The following is a 19,593-nucleotide window of genomic DNA, read 5'->3' as shown; positions in this document are numbered from 1 at the left end:
ATAACCCCTGACATCCGTACAAATCAAGAATCTGTCAATCTCCAGCTTAAAAATATCCATTAACTCGGCCTCCACGGCCTTCTGTGGCAATGAATTCCATAGATTCACCTCCCTCTGACTAAACAAATTCCTCCTCGTCTTTCTAAAGGTATGGCCTTTTATTCTGAGGCTATGGCCTCTGATTCTAGACTCTCCCATCGGTGGAAACATCCTCTCCATATCCACTCTATCCAGAGACGAAAACAACTGATGGAATGCGACAAGAGGATTGAAGAGTTGCAAATCGTGAAACCAGAGGAAGGAATGAAAGTGGAGGGAAATAAATTGGTGCATCTAGGGGGGGGGGGGGAGAGAAAGGGCGGGAGGAGGGGGGGAGGGGAGGGAAGGGCAGGCAAAGCGATATCCTTACCATCAAGCCCTGTGAAAATGATGTTCACTTCAACAGGACTCAGCATGGTGTTGCAGCGGTCGAGCTGCTGCCTCACAGCAACAGGGACCCGGGTTCAATCCTGACTGTGGGTGCTGTCTGTACAGAGTTTGTGCATTCTCCCCACGACCTGCGTGTGTTCTCTCTGGGAGCTCCAGTTTCCTGCCACATTCCAGAGACGTACAAATCTGTAGATTAATTGGCCAGTAAAATTGTAAATTGCCCCTTGTGTGTGCAGGACTGTCAGTGTGCGGGGATCGCTGGTCGGCGCGGACTCGGTGGGCCGAAGGGCCTGTTTCCCCGCTCTATCTCTGAACTGAACTACCTGTAAGTTCAGCAGTGCATTGGTCACTTCAAAACTAAACCTGGTGTAAGAAATCGTACCTTGATTTTATAAATCTTTGCTTCTTGTTGGTTCTGACTGTGACTTGCTTGCTCCTTTTGGATCTGGAGAACATCTTTGGATTTTTCCAACCTGTCCTGGTGAAAAGGTGCACAGTATTAGTGCAGGCACTGACAGATTACTGAGCAGAATCAGTAAGTCAGCAAAAGGCAACACAAACACTGAAAATGCCACAAAATACACGCCAGGCCAGAGCATTTCCATGGAAGTGGATTAAAGTCTTTAATGTCATAATGTTCAGCCACATCAGACAGTTTAAAACACATTTCTGCCTCACAGCCCCAGAGACCTGGGTTAGATCCTGACCCCTGCTGTTGTCTGTTTCAGTTGTTTATTGTCACTTGTACCGAGGTACAGTGAACAGCTTTTGTTGCGCGCTAACCAGTCGGCAGAAAGACAATACATGATTAATGCACTGTCTGTGTGGAGTTTGCACGTCCTCCCTGTGACCATGTTGGTTTCTTCTGGGTGCTGCAGTTTCCTCCCACATCCCTAAAACATGTGGGCTTGTACCTGTTTAATCGACCTCTGTAAGTTGCTCCTAGTATGTGGGTGAGTGGCTGAGGAAGTGGGATAACGTGGATCTGGTGCGAACGGGTGATCAATAGCTGAGGTGGGCTTAGAGAGGCGAAGAGTCTGTATCCATGGTGTATCTTTCAATGATTTAGTGATTCAACCTCACCAGACAAACTGCAAGCTCAGCAGAGCATTAAGTGCTGAAGTAACTCAGCGGGTCAGGCAGCATCAGTGGAGGGAACGGACAGGCCGTCTTCAGGTCTGGACCCTTCTTCAGGCTGAAAACTGCAAGCGTCGGGCGTGTGCAGTGAGTGCTTCTCATCCTTTCTTCTGGATGTGACTCTCAGCCATCTTTGTTCCAGATATCGAAGGGCAGGAGACAACAGCAGTAGCAGGAGCTGGAGTAGGAACAGGAGACAACAGCAGGAGCAGGAGACAACAGCAGGAGACAACAGCAAGAGACAACAGCAGGAGACAACAGCTGGAGACAACAGCAAGAGACAACAGCAGTAGCAGGAGACAACAGCAGGAGACAACAGCAAGAGACAACAGCAGTAGCAGGAGACAACAGCAGGAGACAACAGCAAGAGACAACAGCAGTAGCAGGAGACAACAGCAGGAGACAACAGCAAGAGACAACAGCAGTAGCAGGAGACAACAGCAGGAGACAACAGCAGTAGCAGGAGACAACAGCAGGAGACAATAGCAAGAGACAACAGCAGTAGCAGGAGACAACAGCAGGAGACAACAGCAGTAGCAGGAGACAACAGCAGGAGACAACAGCAGGAACAGGAGACAACAGCAAGAGCAGAAGACAACAGCAGGAGACAACAGCAGGAGACAACAGCAGGAGACAAGGGGGGGGCAAGGTTGAGTTATCATTTGAGTTGACATTTTTCTTTTAAACAAAGTTTATAAAATTATGAGAGACACAAACAGGGTAGATAGTCAGCATCTTTATTCTGAACTTTCAAATATTTTTTCCATCTCCAACTTCAATACGTCTGATGATCCAGCCTCCACCACCCTCAGGGGCACAGAATTCCAGAGATTCACCACCCTCTGAGACAAGGATGGAACAGTGGCAGTACGATAATTGAATTCTCAATGATACTCCGAGTCCAATGGCAGCATTTGAAACTTGTTATTTAGGCACGGTGGTTACATGGGATCAGAGTGAAGCATTCTGATAGGAAACGTTTCTTGATGCAATTACCAGTTGTACATTACAGAAGCAAGGAACTGCAAATGCTGTTTTACAAAAAAAAAGTCACAAAGTGTTGGAGTAACTCAGAAGGTCACACAGCACCTCTGGAGAAGTGACATTTCGGACCTATATTCAGACTGGACACTAAATGCTGGATTAACTCAGCGGGTCAGAAGAAGGATCCCAACCTGAAACAACACCTACAATGATTCAATGATACTTTATTGTCACATGTACCGAGTTAGAGTGAGATTCTTCGTTGTTGCACACAATCTTTGTTGTGGTGCAACATTGTTGTTTTCACCCAGAAGGGCGGCACGGTGGCGCAGCGGTGGAGTTGCTGTCTGACAGTGCTTGTAGCGCCGGAGACCCGGGTTCGATCCCAACTACGGGTGCTGTCAGCACAGACTTTGTACGTTCTCCCTGTGACCTGCGTGGGTTTACTGAGATCTTCAGTGTCCTCCCACGCTCCAAAGATGTACAGGTATGTAGGTAAATTGGCTGGGTAAAATGTGAAAATTGTCCCTGGTGTGTGTAGGAGAGTGTTGATATGCAGGGATCGCTGGTCGGTGCAGACCCGGTCGGCTGAAGGCCCTGTTTCCGCGCTGTATCTCTAAACAGAACTAAAAGCTAAATCTGGTAAAATCCTACAACAGACTTCACCTTGGCAGTACACAAAGATGCACCACGTTTCTGGCACTGACAACGTTTCTAGCTTCTCTAGAGATGGTGCCTGACCTACTGATTTACTCCAGCACTTTGTGAGATTTTGTAAAAACCAGCTACACATTCTGGCAGTCCCCAGCTATTACTTCCCTTTTCTTCCTATTTGTACCCTGTCATTATTTGAGATTGTGTTTATTGTTGTGTTTATTTGTTTAACTCCGACCACCATGGAATATGCAGACTCTCTGCCACTCCCCCATAAATGGGAATCTCTCCCCTCTATTACAGCAGCTTTCAGAGTGACTGACCAACCGAGTTGTGTTGTTTACACCGGAGTTTACTTGCAGCCATATCTTGGCAACAAGCTATTTATAGTTCACACTCCATTCCTCCCCCATCCCCCCCACCATCCCCCCCACCCCCGATTCTTCAATCACAAAGTAAGAATGAATCACCCAAGTAAGAAATCTAAGGAAAGGTAGCACAAGCACACAACATTGGATATCTTTAGTTTAGTTTAGAAATCCGGCTCAAAAACAGGCCCTCCTGCCCACAGTCCACACCGACCAGTGATCCCCGCACACCAACACTATCCCACACACACTGGGGACAATGTATAATTTTTTACCAGGCCAATTAGCCTATAACCCTGTTCGTCTTTGGAGTGTGGGAGGAAACCGGAGATCCCATAGAAAGCCCACGCAGGTCATGGGGAAAACATGCAAACTCCGTACAGAGAACACCCATAGTCTGGTTCAAACCTGGGTCTCTGGCTCTGTAACGCAGCAAATCTACCACTCACACATTTTTAATGGCCTCCATATTTTAGAGACAGCCTTCAATATTTTTGATGGGTTAATAAATTTACATTTCTCTTGATATTGGAAACATGTTTGACATGCAAGAAGGGCTGTCTATAGCCTTGCAGGGCTTATCTAAACTTCTCTCAAAGAATCAACCATTTGTTTGCAACAGCAATAAGCATAAAGATACAATAGAAAATAATAATGGTTATAATGAACAAGACCAAGCCTTAAAGCAATGACGTTGCACAGCCACCCTCCCCACACACCCTGAACCACCCCCCCTCCCCCAGCAGTCGGTTCATCCATCAACTCTCCCTACCCCACTGATGCTACGTCTAGACACTTTCTTGGTCCACTGCAGTCCCCTTCTTGATTAGTACAGCTGTCAGGGGTTATGGGGAGAAGTTAGGAGAATGAGCTTAGGAGAGACAGATAGATCAGCCATGATTGAATGGCAGAGTTGACTTGATGGTCCAAGTGTCCTAATTCTGCTCATATCACTTATGACCACACTGATCTTCTCAGCCAAGTCCAGAACCAGGTTCCACACACAGTCCCAAACTCAGCAGTACTGTACTGGAAGGTACATTCGTATTACTGTAACACTGGGGAACAGGTCTGCCATTGCACGACGTAGGATACAGTAGCAGTGGATACAGGCAGGTAGAACACAGGGGGAACAATGCTTGTGGGGGCGGGTCTGTCGGTGTGGTGGAAAAACTGAGCAGGTCAGGCAGCATCTGTGGAGGGAAATGGGCCATCGATGTTCTGGTTGGGGCCTGGTGCAGCGGCAAGCAGAAGATAGGACGGTTCAGTGACCTTTTGTGACTTTGTTGGTGCCAGAATCGTGGTGAACTGCCTTGCTGAGGTTCACTGTGTGATGTTACCGGGTTGTAAGCAAAACAAAGCAATTCAACGTGCCTAGGTGCATGTGACAATACAGTATAATTTAATCTAACCATTCCTCAGACAAATCACTAGATGTTATTGCCGGTTAGCTTTCTGTGACCCAGGAAAACCTTAACCATAACTTTGAATGTCAATTTTTAATCAGCACTTTATCAAGTTATTTGCCAATATTATTCTCCACCACATTGTATCCCATCAGCCATGTTACAAACGTGGATGGCATTTCCTAGATGTCTGAAGAAGGGTCTCGACCCGAAACGTCACCCATTCATTCCTTCTCTCCTGAGATGCTGCCTGACCCGCTGAGTTACTCCAGCTTTTTGTGATACCTTCTAGATGTTGGAGGTTGAGGGGGGAGAGCTGATAGAAGTATATAAAATTATAAGAGGCATAAATAGGGCAGACATTCAAAACCTTTTCCAAAGTGTAGAAATGTCCCAGACGAGAGGGCAGAGTTTCAGGGTCAGAGGCAGAAATATTAAAGGAAATATGTGGGGTCAGTGTTGTTGTTGACACAGAGAGGCGGTGGATATCTGACAGGGGTAATGGTGGAGACTGATATAATAGTGGTGAAGTGGCATTTAGATAAGCATATGCAGGGAATAGAGGGATATGGATCAGGTTCAGGCAGAGGGGAGTAGTTCAACTTGCCATACTGTTCAGCACAGACTTTGTGGGCTGAAGGGCCGGTACCTGTACTATATATTTTTCAACGTTCTTGCTCACACAGTCAATATCCCTTTTGAAGTTTCCTTGTATCACATCACAACCTCACCTCTTCCTTCCACCAGCTTTTCCCATTGCCGCCCGTTTATCTCCCTCCTAGGTAGGAAGAGGGATGAGACCCTGCGGAGTGAACACAGGGAGTTAGGCAAAAGGCTAAAGTGTGGGACCCCCAGGGTAGTAATCTCTGGTCTGCTCCCAGTGCCACGTGCCAGTGAGGGCAAGAATGGGAAGATAGGACGTGAATGAGCAGCTGAGGAGTTAGTGCAGGGGGCAAGGATTCAGATGTTTGGGCCATTGGGATCTGTTCTGGGGCAGAGGTGACCTGATGAAGAGGGATCAAGTCAAGTTTATTTGTATAGCACATTGAAAAACAACCCAAGTTGACCAAAGTGCTGTACATCAGTTCAGGTACTAAGAACGAACATACAATGGCACACAAACATAGCAGCACATACATAAACAGTTCACAGCGCCCCCTCAGAGGGCCTCAAACGCTAGGGAGTAGAAATAGGTTTTGAGCCTGGACTTAAAGGAGTGCATGGAGGGGGCAGATCTGATGGGGAGAGGGATGCTGTTCCACAGTCTAGGAGCTGCAACTGCAAAAGCGCGGTCACCCCTGAGCTTAAGCCTAGACCGCGGGATAGTCAGTAGCCCCATGTCGGCCGACCTGAGGGACCTGGAGTTAGAGTGGTGGGTTAGAAATGTTTTTATATAGGGGGGTTTAGGGCTTTGTATGTGAATAGGAGGAGCTTGAAGTTGATTCTGTACCGTACTGGGAGCCAGTGGAGAGAGGCCAGAATCGGGGTGATGTGGTCCCTTTTACGGGACCCGTCAGGAGTCTCGCTGCGGCGTTTTGGACCAGTTGCAGGCGGGACAGGGATGATTGGCTGATCCCAGTGTATAGGGAGTTGTAGTAGTCTAGGCGGGAGGAAATGAATGCGTGGATGATTTTTTCAATGTCGTCAAATTGGAGGAATGGTTTGATTTTAGCTATGGTACGAAGATGGAAGAAGCTGGCTTTTACCACAGCGTTGACTTGCTTGTCAAACTTTAATGCAGAGTCAAATGGGTTGCAGCTGAACTACAGGGGAACCAATATCCTGGCAAGTATGTTTACTAGTGCTGATCGGGTTGGTTGTTAACTAGGTTGGCAGGGGAATGTGATCCACAGCAGGAGTGATGCAGGTCAGGCTAGAGGTTGATGAAAACAAGGTCTGTATGCAGGAGCAAAGCTGGGAGTGAGGAAGTACTGTTGGATTCATTAGCATCTGTTTCAATGTAAAAGGCCTGATGGGTGAGGCGGATGAGAACAGGGCCTGGATAGGTAGGTACATGTGACTGGAATGTTGTAGCCTTTATGGAAGCCTGGTTAAGGGAGGGACAGGACTGGCAGCTTAATGTTTCAGGGACAAACACAAAATGCTGGAGTAACTCAGCAGGTCAGGCAGCATCTCTGGAGAAATGGAATAGATGACGTTTCTGGTCAAGACCCTTCTTCAGACCTGAATTACTTTATTCAATTACGATTCCTTTTCTCCAGGGATGCTACCTGACCCCCTGAGTTATTCCAGCATTTTCTGTCTATCGTTCGTGTAAACCAGCATCTCAGCAGGTCTGAGGAAGGGCCTCGACCCGAAACGTCACCTATTCCTTTTCTCAAGAGATGCTGTCTGACCCGCTGAGTTACTTTTGTGTCTCAATTCCTTCCAACACATTAACATTAACGTTTCAGGGTACAGATGCTGAAGGCGAGATAGAGGTGTGGGTGAAAGAGAAGGGGCAGTTGCTTTACTGATTAAGGAGATCTTCATGGTGATTATTTGGGGTGATGTTAATGATGATTCGTCCAGTGAGGCTGTATGGGTGGAGCTGAGAAATAAAAAGGGGATGATCACCTTGTTGAGAGTGTACTACAGGCTGCCAAATAGCCAACATGATGAAGACGTAATACGCCAGGAGATTGCAGGCAGTTGCGAGAATAATAAGGCTGTCATAGTAGGGGATTTTAACCTTCCCAATATAGACTAGGAAGGCCATAGCATCAAGGGTTTAGACCGGATGGAATTTGTCAAATGTCCTGAGCCAATATGTAGAGGATCTGCAACGCAGAGGGCAAAGCTTGACCGACTCTCAAGAAATTTGGACGGGCAAGTGACTGAAGTGTCGGAGGGTGAGGCTATTGGGACATCGACCACAATTAAATTAGCTTTATAGTTACGGATAAGAGCAGGGCTGGTCTTCATGTTAAAGTTCTGAACTGGGGCATGACCAACTTTGATGATATCAGAAGATAGATACAAACTGCTGGAATAGCATAAAGAAATATGTGGAGGAGTGGGCCATTCGGCCCTTTGCGCCAGCACCACCATTCAATATGATCATGGCCGATCATCTAAAATTAGTACCCCGTTCCTGTTTTTTCCCCCCATATCCCTTGATTCCTTTAGCCCGAAGAGCTAAATCTAACTCCCTCTTGAAAACATCCAATGAATTGGCCTCCACTGTCTTCTGTGGCAGAGAATTCCACAGATTCACAACTCTGGATGAAAAGGTTTTTCCTCATCTCAGTTCTAAATTGCCTATCCCTTATTCTTTAGGTGTGACCACTGATTCTGGACTCTCCCAACATCCAGAACATTTTTCATGTAACTCAGCGGGACAGGCAGCATCTTGGGATAGAAGAAATGGGTGACCTTTCAGGTCGAGACCCTTCTTCAGACTGAGAGTCAGAGTAGAGTGAGGCACAGATATAAGGAAGGGCAAGGCGTGAAGACGTGACATCAAAGGGAGTGGAGGTCAAGGAAAATGTAGCATAGATCATTGTTAGCGAGTGGAAGAAGACAACAAAGCATTCAGAGATAAAATTTAATCAGGGGGACAGTCAGACTGGTCTGGCAGACACAAAGTTGTAAAAGTTGATTGGAGTAGGCTGCAGGCAAAGGGACTGCCGGAAAGTGGGATGCTATTAAGAGTGTGATGGTAAAAGTTGAATGCAGGCATTTTCCTGTTCAAGTGAAGAGAAAGGCAAGTGGGAGTAAGAAAGCCTGGATGACGAGGGAAATTGAAGCTCTGTTCAGGAAAAAGCAGGAAGCATGGGACAGGTAGAGGGAGCTCGGATCAAGTGTATCCCTAGAGGAGTTCAGAGGACTAAGAATACTTAGAAAGGAAATCAGGAGGGAAAAATGGGGGCAAGAGAGTGCTCTGGCAGATACGATAAAGGAGAATTCAAATATATTGTACAAGTACATTGAGGGAATGTGAGAGAAAGAAATAGAGAACTAGAGAGAGAATAGGGACTGTCAGAAATCAAAGTGGGCATCTACAGTATGTGAGGAGCTGCAGGAAGTGAGCAAAGTCTTCAATGAGTAGAAACAGAGATCTGCAGATGCTGATTAATACACAAAAGGCCAGCAAGTGCCGGAGTAACTCAGCAAATCAGGCAGCATCCCTGGAGAACATGGATAGGTGACATTTCAAGTCGAGACCCTTTTTCAGACACCTATCCATGTTTGCCAGAGATGCTGCCTGACCTGGTGAGTTACTCCAGCACTTTGTGTCCTTTTGGCTCTTCAATGAGTATTTCTCCTCTATTTTTACTGTCAAGAAGGACATGCAAACTGGGAAAGTCGGGACAGTTAATGGAGATGTCTTGAGGACAGTCTGTTTTGCCGTTGAGGAGGTGCTGGATATAGTGAGGCACGTGGAGGTAGATAAATCTCTCGGGCCTGATCAGACGTAGCTGACATTGTGAGAAGCTGGAGAGAAAAAACTGCAGGAGCCTCTTGGAGACAATAGGAATCATCGTTAGACACGGGTGAGGTGCCGGGTGACTGGAGGGTGGCTAATGTTGTGCCTCTATTTAAGAAGGGTTTCAAGTAAAAGCCTAGGAACTAAATACCATTTGGCATTACATCTGTTGTAGGCAAGTTACTGGAAAGGATTCTGAGGACTAAGATATATGCATTTGGATCGACAAATGGGAGAGCGTGTCTCACAAATTTCATTTGGGTTTTTTTAAACCCAGAAGGTTGACATGTTGTCTTTGTGTACTTCAGTAAGGCCTTGGATAAGGTTCCGCACGTTAGGCTGCTCTGGAGGTTAGATTGCATGTTATCCAGGGAGAGATAGCTGACTGGATCCAGAATTGGCTTCTTGGAAGGAAGCAGAGTGTGGTCGTGGTGTGTCGTTTTTCAGACAGGAGGCCAGAGACTAGTGTGCCTCAGGGATTGGTGCGAGACCCATTGCTGTTTATGGTTTATATTAAAACAATGGGCCACACAGTGGCACATCGGTAGAGTTACTGCCCTACAATGCTTGCAGTTCCGGAGACCTGACTGCGTGCGCTGTTTGTACACAGTTTGTACGTTCTCCCCATCACCACAAGGGTTTTCTCCGAGATCTTCGGTTTCCTCCCACACTCCAAAGACGTACAGGTTAATTGGCTTAGGTTTTGTATACTTGGTGTAAGTGTAAATTGTCCCTCGTGTGTGTAGGCTTGTGTTAATGTGCGGGGATCGCTGGTCGGCGCAGACTCGGTGAATCAAAGGGCCTGTTTCCGTGTTGTATCTCACAAAAATAAAGCTAAACTAAAAAAATTAAAAACTAAAGCAAAAAACAATTTGGATGAGAATATCCAAGACAAGATTAGTAAGTTTGTAGCTGACATTATAGTAGGTAGTATAGTGGACAGTGAAGAGGGTTGTCACAAATTACAGCAGGATCTTGATCAGCTGGGCACGTGGGCTGAAGAATGAGTAATGGAGTTCAATGTTTGTGTGAGATGTTGCATTTTCAGAAGTCAAACCAGGGCTGGACCTTCACAGTGAATGGTAGGGTTCTGGAAGTGTTGCACAGCAGAGGGATCTAGGGATACAGGTGCACAGTTCCCTGAAAGTGACGACATAGGTAGATAATGTGGCAGAGAAGGCTTTCGGTATATTAATCTTTCTTCAGTCGGGGTACTGAGTATAGAAGTTGGGATAGTTTTGTAGGAAAATAACTGCAGTTGGGATGCTCTGTTACTGTTGTACAAGACGTTGGGGAGGTCTCATTTGGAGGATTGTGTTTACTTTTGAGCACCCTGCTTAGGAAGGATGAATCACAGAGGTTCTCGACACGATACGTCACCCATTCCTTCTCTCCAGAGATGCTGCCTGGCCCGCTGAGTTACTCCAGCATTTTGTGATACCACTGCTTAGGAAGGATGTTAATAACCTGTAAAGAGTGCAGAGAAGATTTACGAGGAGGTTGCCAGGATGTGAGGGCCTGAACTATGGGGAAATATTGGGCACGCAGGCACTTTATTTTCCAGAGCGCAGGAAGCTGAGGTTGTGAGTGATCTTACAAAGGTGTTTAAATTCATGAGAAATTGATAGGAAGAAATCACAGAGACTTTTACCCATGATTGGGGAATCAAGAACCAGAGATCATAGGTTTAAGATGAAGAGGGAAAATAATTAATAAGAACATGAAGGGCAACATTTTTCACGCAGAGGGTGGTGGGTGTATGGAATAATTTGACAGAGGAGGTAGTTAAGGCAGGTACAATAACAACATTTAAAGGACATTTGGGCAGGTACATGGATAGGAAAGGTTCAGCTGGACATTACCCAATACAGGCAAATTGGACTAGTTTGGATGGGACATCTTGGACAGCATGGATGAATTGAGGCAAGGGGCCTGTTTCTGTGCTGCATGAATGCCCATACTGCCCTCCCCCCCCCCCCCACCCCCACAATCACCTGCACCACCACAACCCTATCATGGAATAGATAGTTCGGATGCATAGAGTACTTCACCCAGATTAGGGGAATCAAGAACCAGAAGACACAGGTTTAAGGTGAGAGGGGAAAACTTTAATAGGAGCCCGAATCACTCACTGAGTGGTGGGTATATGGACAAGCTGTCAGAGGAGGGAGTTGAGGCAGGGACATAGAAATCATACTGAAGGTAGACACAAAATGCTGGAGTAACTCAGCGGGGATAAGCAGCATCTCTGGAGAGAAGGAATGGGTGACGTTTCGGATCGAGTCCCTTCTTCAAACTGATGTCAGAGGAGTGGACGATACAGAGATAAAATGTAGTCGGAGACAGTAAGACTGATGGGTGAACTGGGAAGGCGGAGGGGTTGGGGAGAAAAGCAAGGGCAACTTGAAGTTAGAGAAGTCAATGTTCAAACTGCTGGGGTGTAAGCTACCCAAGTGAAATATGAGGTGCTGTTCCTCCAATTTGCGCTGGCCCTCACTCTGACAGTGGAGGAGGCCCAAAGTGAGATTGAGAATGGGAGGGGGAAGTTAAAGTGCTGAGCCACCGGGAGATCAGGTAGGTTTAGGCGGACTGAGCGGAGGTGTTCAGCGAAACGATCGCCCAGCCAGCTTTTGGTCTCGCCGAAATACAGGAGCTGACACCTGGAACAGCGGATACAGTATGTGGTTGGAGGAGGTGCAGGTGAACCTCTGCCTCACCTGAAGACTGTCGGGGTCCTTGTACGGAGTTGAGGGTGGAGGAATCTCCTGCGGTTGCAGGGGAAAGTACCTAGGGAGAGGGTGGTTTGGGGGGGAAGGGATGAGTTGACCAGGGAGTTTCAGAGGGAACGGTCTCTGCGGAAAGCAGAAAGGGGTGGAGATGGGAAGATGTGGCCAATAGTGGGATCCCGTTGGAGGTGGCGAAAATGTGGGAGGATTATATGTTGTATGGGACGGCTGATGGGGTGGAAGGTGAGGACAAGGGGGACTCTGTCCTTGCGACGAATGGGGGGAGGGGCAGCAAGAGCTCAGCTGCAGGATATTGGGGAGACCAGAGTGAGAGCCTCATCTATAATGGAAGAGAGGAACCCTCATTCCCTAAAGAAATCATGCTGTTGGGTTGCATCACAGCTTGGTTTGGGAAGAGCTCTGCCCATGCCTGCAAGTAATTGCAAAGAGTTGTGCAAAAGTAGCCCAGTCCATCACACAGACCGTAAGACAAGCGAGCAGAATTAGGTTGTTGAACCCATCAAGTCTACTCCACCATTCAATCTATCTTTCCCTCTCAACCTCATTTTCCTGCCTGTAACCTTTGACACACTTACCAATCATGAATCGATCAATCTCTGCTTTAAAAATACCCAATGACGGCATCCACAGCTGCCTGCGGCAATACATTCCACAGATTCATCACCCATTTGCTAAAGATATTAACACTAGGCTCCCCGCTACTGGCTCCATCTGCATGTCACGCTGACTCGGGAAAGCAGTCAACATATCAAAGAATTTTGCACGCCCCTCTTTCCTGCTTCTCCCCGTTGGGTCAAAGATACAGAAGCTTGAAAGTACGCTCTACCAGACTCTGAAAAGGTTATTCCCATCTGGTATCAGGCTTCTCAATTGTCCTTCCATAAGCGAGGGTACAGTTTGATTTTGTTCAACCTCATTGCAAACCTTGGACATTGTCTCTGAGACTGTTGTACGACAATGCGGAAAACTATACCCTGCTCTCTGTATCTTTCCCTTCGCTACATATTATACCCGAGTTTGCCTTGATTCTGTTTATGTGTAGTGTTATGCGGACAGCACACTGGTGCAGACAGGGTTTCTGCTTTACAGCCCCAGAGACCCAGGTTCGATCTTGATTACAGGTGATGTCTGTACACAATTTGTACATTCTCCCTCTGACTGCGTGAGTTTCCTCCCACACTCCAAAGATGTACAGGTGAGTAGGGTAATTGGCTTTAGTAAGTTATAAAATGATCCTTGGTATGTAGGATAGCGTTAGTGTAGGGGTGATCACTGGATGGCACAGATTTAGTGGGCCGAAGGGTCTGTTTCTGTGCTATATCTCTAACATCTAAAGTAAATCCGAATTTGATTGGAAAACAATGCAAAACAATGTGTAGGAAAGAACTGCAGATGCTGGTTCAAATCGAAGATTGGCACAAAATGCTGGGGTAACTCAGCGGGTCAGGCAGCATCTCTGGAGAGAAGGAATGAATGGGTGACGTTTTGGGTCGAGACCCTTCTTCAGACTTTTTATTAGCAGAAACAATGGGTCTGCCAGGGCGGTTCTGTTTGTGGATTTTGGGGAGAAGATAAAATCGAGCCGTGCAGGGCTGGGGAACGATAAGGTTGGAGGCTTTAGAGGGCAGAGAGCCGGAGGTAATGACATCAGAAATGGTGTGTGATATTAAGGTCTGGTGCTCGTCTATGGGATCATGGTCCAAGGTTAAGTAGGAGGAGATGTCTGAGAGTTGTCGTCTGGCCTCAGCCCGGTAGAGGTCAGTGCGCCAGACTATCATGGCACCTCCCTTGTCAGCGGGTTTGATTATCAAGTCGGGGTTGCTGCAGAGTGAGCGGAGGGCTGTACGTTCAGGGAGGGAGTGGTTAGAGTTAGTAAGGGGAGTGGAAAGTTTGAGGCGGTTGATGTCCCGCCGGCAGTTGGAAATGAAAATGTCCAAAGAAGGCAGATGGCCATCCGGGGGAGTCCAATAGGAGAGGTCTGTTGGAGATGGGAGAAGGGGACATCACTGGGTGGTGAGGATTCCTTCCCAGGGAAAAGGGCACGGAGGCGGAGGGAACAGAAGAAGAGCTCTACATCGTGGTGGACCCGATGCCTGTCCCACTGAGTTACTCCAGCATTTTGTGTCTGCATGCAAAACAATGTTAGGTACATGTGAGAATAATAAACATAAACCAAAAACACAATTTGAAAGACGGTTGCACAGGTACGTGGATAGAGAAGGTTTTGAGGGATACAAAACGTGGGCAAATGGGACTAGCTCAGATGGGATATCCAGGTCAGCATGGATGCGTTGGACAAAAGGTAGACACAAAAAACTGTAGTAACTCAGCGGGACAGGCAGCATCTCTGGAGAGAAGGAATGGGTGACGTTTCAGATCGAGACCCTTCTTCAGATGTGGGGCCAAAGGGCCTGTCCCCATGTTGTATGACTCTTTGAAGACACTTACTTTGTAGAGGACGGAAGCCTCCTCGATGGGGATGATGACGTGGCCTTGGTGCTCGCTGGAACAAGAGCAGACGATGCAGATGGCACCCTGGCACTCCAGGCAGAAGAGCTTGTGTCTCTCCTGGTGCCGCTGGCAGTAGAAGGCCGGCTGTCCCTGGCGGGGCTCCAACTTCAGCTCCTTCACACCCTCCACAATGTTGGCCAGCTTGCGGTTGGGCTTCAACCTCTTGTCCTTGAACACCTCCCTGCACTCGGGGCAGGAGTAGAAGGCATCGCCCTTCTCCCAGCTCCGCGAGATGCACAGCCGGCAGAAGTTGTGGTCGCACTCCAGGGCCACCGGCTCCTGGAAGAAATCCAGGCAGATGGAGCAGGTCACCTCACTGTAGAGTCGACCAAGGGGTGGTAGGGAGGCCATTATCCAAGGTCCAGCCTTCTCAGCAACCTCCGTCAAAATCTGTGGAGTAAAACACAAACATCTAAATTTAGTGTCTCCCTGCGTGGTTTCATGGTTGATCAGGTTGAACCTGTGGTGTACACGTCCTATAGGCTCCCAGTACGAATGTTCCTCTGGAGATCAGAGCTTTCAACTTAGGCCAAAGCTCCAGCACGAAGGGAGTGGCGACACAGTGACGCAGCGGTAGAGTTGCTGCCTTACAGCACAAGAGACCCGAGTTCCATCCTACGAGTGCAGTCTGTGCGGAGTTTGTACGTTCCCTATGTGACCACGTGGGTTTTCTCTGGGTGCTCCGGTTTCATCTCACATTCCAGAGAGATGCAGGTTTGTAGGTTAATTGGCTTTATTGTAAATTGTCCCTGGTGGGTAGGATAGTGCTAGTGTACGGGGTGATCACCGGTCGGCATGGACTCGGTGGGCCAAATGGCCTGTCTTCACTGTGTATCTCTAAAGTCTAAAGTCCAAGGAGTGCTCCTGCCTTGTCAGAGGCACCATCTTTTACCTCCAACACAAGATCATAAATCCCAGTGTGTGATCACTGAATTCATAATGATTTCCTGAGCCCAGATTCAGCTTAAAAAAAAAATTATTCAGGCAAAATAGTTATTTGGTATCAGAGCAAAGTATTAAAAGATCTGCAGACCTTAACTAAAAACTGAACATATCAAGTTAATAAAACATAAAGCTATCTAATTATAACTAAAAGACTGAAGACTGAACTGGCCATTCAACTAAAAACTTTCACACAGAACTCACTTTGAACACACAGCTGAAAAACAGGTTTATTTATCTATATAGAATGATCTATGTATCTCTGTATCCAAGGGCCCCAGGACCTAATCTATAGGGAGCGCATGGGCGGGCTAGGACTTTATTCCTTGTAACGCAGGAGGATGAGGGGTCATCTTTCAGAGGTGTATAAGATAATGATCTGTATCGACACATATATAGAAAAACTGTATCCAGTAAAAACATATACAAGCCATACACATTCAATAGGTACTGTGAAGAGAAAATTGAGCACAGTGCAGAATATTGTATTACAGCTACAGAGAAATGGCTTTTAACATGTAACCTGGCCAAATACAACATTGGTCTTTGTACGATCTTTGTGTATGCAAACATCCTATTATCAACACAGAAAATGTTGGAGTAATCGGAGTAACTCTCTGGGAGATAGACACAAAGTGCTGGATAACTCAGCGGGTCAGGCATCATCCCAGTAGAATGTGCACAGGTGACGCTTTGTGTCGGAACCGATGGCCGGTAATAGATGAACACATGCTGTGTCCTGCCTCTCCTCTTTTCCAGCTTTCTTTCCCAACCCCACCAATTAGTCGGACGAAGGGTTCTGACTAAAAACTTCATCGATCCACATTCTCCTAGGTGGATAACCTCACATTTATCCACATTGTACTACATCTGCCATGTATCTACCCACTCACCCAACCTATCCAAGTCACCCTGCAGCCTCATAGCATGCTCCTCGCAGCTCACAGTGCCACCCAGCATTGTACTTGCACTCCTAGATCCATCTGCTCTAGAACTTGCTCCAGTAAGTTCCTGTCTAATACCATTAAAGTTGGCTTTGCTCCAATTCAGAATTTTAGCACGTGGGCCTGCCCTGTCTTTTTACATCACAACTTTAGTACTCATAGAACAGTGGTTGCTGCTCCTAAACATTTTGCTCATGGACATTTCAGTCACTTGTCCGATCCATGAACCTGTTCCAAACTAAACCAATTCCCACAAAATTCAAGCTTCAGGTTTTCCCTGTGGCATAATATACTCTGTTCCCACAAATTTCAAGTAAATTAATTTCCACTGCATTTAGTTACAATCAATTTAAAATTCATCATCAGAGAGTCAGAATCATATGGCAGGGAAACACGCCACGTGTAGGAAGGAATTACAGATGCTGCTTTACACCAAAGATAGACACAAAACGCTGGGGTAACTCAGCGGGACAGGCCCATTTCTGGATAGAAGAAATGGGTGACGTTTTGGGTCGAGACCCTTCTTCAGGGCCCAAAACATCACCCATTCCTTCTAACCAGTGATGCTGGATGTCCCGCTGAGTTACTCCAGCATTTTGTGTCTGTCTTTGATGGAAACAAGCCATTCACCCCAACCCGTCCAAACCCAATAAGATGCCTCATCTGAGCTAGACCCATTTGTTTACATTTGACCCATATCCAAACAAATGTTTTTTATCCATGCACCGATCAAAATGCCTTCTAAATGTTGTTTTTGTACCCGCTTCAACCACTTCATCTGGAACGTTCCACCCCCAGTGTAAAATGATTGCCCCACAGGCTGCTATTGTCTATCCCCTCTCACATTACACCGATGTCCCTATTTCTTCATTTCCCTATCCAGGGAAACAAAAAAATGTATATTTACCATTTCTATTCCCCTCATTATTTTAAATACCTCTATAAAAGATTACCCCTCAGCCCCCTGCACTGCAAGGAATAACGTCCTAGACCAACTAATCTCTCCCTATAGCTCAGACCTTCAAATCCTGCCATTAACCTTGTCAATTTCTAGTTTAGTGATACAGCATGAAACAAGCCCTGTGGCCCACTGAGTCCATGCTGGCCAGCAATCATCCATATACTAGTTCTATCCCACACTCAAGGGACGATTTACAGACGCCAATTAACCTACAACCCTGCACGTCTTTGGAATGTGGGAGGGGGGAGGGGTAGTGAAAATGTTCCACTGAACTGAAAAACCTTGAACCATGTTTCATATCGCGGAGATAGAATGCGGAAGGAACGTGCAGAATGCGATTGGGTGAACGACAACGTTGATAAGGGAAGTTAATTTTAAACTCGACAGTTTGAAGAAGGGTCTCGATCCGAAACATCACCCATTCCTTCTCTCCTGAGATGCTGCCTGACCTGCTGAGTTACTCCAGTTTTTTGTGTCTATCCTCGGCAGTCTGATACATCAGCGTAACATGCAAGAGCATGAAACAGAACAGTGTGGTCACATGTTTAGGGAGAAGACACGTTTAAACGGTTTGCTCCGTTAGTGCAGCACAGTGGTGCAGCTGATAGAGCTGCTGCCTCGCAGCGTCACGGTCCCGGGTTCGAGCCTGCCCTCGGGTGCTGTATGTGTAGCGTTTGCACATTCTCCCACATCCGAAAGACGAGCGGTGTTTGTGGGTTAATTGGCCTCTTTAAAAATGCCGCCCGCCTGTCTCCATACGGTCTCTCTAAACTTAGCGATTAGCGATCCAAAGTCAAACACAATTAGTAACAATGAAGGACATGTGAAAAGTTCAGCGCCTTTGTATCCGTCCAGGCTTGTTATAATGAGCGCTTATACAGTGGAATCCGCTTTCTACCAGAGAATTTTGCACACTTAAATCCCTGTCCGAGTGTCGGTCCGAGTCCAGGCTTCATGTCCAAACAAGCCTGCGCCTGAGTTACTATTTAAAGCGCCATTTTACGCAAGGTCGTTAAAAAGTTACAGAGGCCTTCGATTCACTTTAGCCCGGCGCCCAATGTTTACATGTAGTTTGATCGCAAAAGAACGATCTTCGAACGTGAAAAAAAATTATCGAGGGTTGAATGAACTCACCCGAACATTGCAAATAAAATACCTTTTCTCGCTGGAAGTTGCAAACCGCTCGGGTGTGCATTTAGTGCACTGCACTGATTACTTCTAGTGTAACTGACTCTCCTCATGGGAACGCGTGTATTTAGGTAAAGCCTTGTGTGCCCGACATGTTCACAGCTTGCAAGTTCCAGCTTCGGAACCCGCGATATATCCCGACATGTGTTGGGTCGCGCCGTACCTGAGTCGGGCGTTGAGGCGAGTTGCAGTAGGAGCCGTTACAAAACCGCACCTCAAGTTGCCTTCACCTGTGGCGAGGGTTTCACTCGCTACTGGCAGCTTTTGATTCTGCCCGCAGGGAGACTGGTGAAGTTGAACGTATTGCACCACCGGCCACAGCCGACAGTGGCGCTACTGAGCGAGTTCGGTGGCCGGCAGCGTTGCATTGCCAGTGAAAGAGTCAAACAGAATGTGTGGGAAGGAACTACAGAGATGTTGGTTTAAAGCGAAGATGGACACAAAAAGTCGGAGTAACTCAGCGGGCCAGGCAGCATCTCTGGGGGAAAGGAATAGGGGACATTTCGGGTCGAGACCCTTCTTCAAACTGAGCACCTCATGTTTGTGTGTCTATCTTCGGTTTAAACCAGCATCTGCAGTACTTTCCTACATATTTTTCTTTTATTTTCATTGATTTTGAAGCACTGAAACAGGCCCCTCGGTCCATCTCGTCAATGTCGACCAAGATGTCCCATCTACCTGCCCGCGTTTGGCCCTTATCCCTCGAAACTTTCCTGTATTCACTGGAATTTAGACTTGTATTCACTGGAATTTAGAAGGATGAGAGGGGATCTTATAGAAACATATAGAATTATTAAGGGATTGGACACGCTAGATGCAGGAAACATGAGTCCAGAACCGGGGGCCACAGTTTTAGAATAAGGGGTAGGCCATTTAGAACTGAGATGAGGAAA

General features: G+C 46.9%; 1 protein-coding gene across 1 annotated transcript in view; it reads right to left on the bottom strand.

Annotated features, from left to right (window-relative positions):
- The window catches only part of LOC144590765 (E3 ubiquitin-protein ligase TRIM39-like), a 53,678-nt gene extending 34,704 nt beyond the window's left edge, over positions 1–18,974 (bottom strand). The window contains exons 1-3 of the mRNA XM_078395187.1: positions 18,864–18,974; positions 14,603–15,055; positions 812–907 (exon numbers count right to left, since the gene is read on the bottom strand). Of these exons, the coding sequence (XP_078251313.1) occupies positions 812–907; positions 14,603–15,016 (510 nt within the window). The 5' untranslated portion in view covers positions 15,017–15,055; positions 18,864–18,974. The remainder of the gene's footprint in view (positions 1–811; positions 908–14,602; positions 15,056–18,863) is intronic.
- Between the last annotated feature and the right edge of the window lie 619 nt (positions 18,975–19,593).

This window comes from Rhinoraja longicauda, unplaced genomic scaffold, assembly GCF_053455715.1.
Source record: "Rhinoraja longicauda isolate Sanriku21f unplaced genomic scaffold, sRhiLon1.1 Scf000302, whole genome shotgun sequence".
NCBI classification, from domain to species: Eukaryota; Metazoa; Chordata; class Chondrichthyes; order Rajiformes; family Arhynchobatidae; genus Rhinoraja; species Rhinoraja longicauda.
Note: the sequence above shows the minus strand (reverse complement) of the source record. Positions and strands in the feature narration are given on the sequence as shown.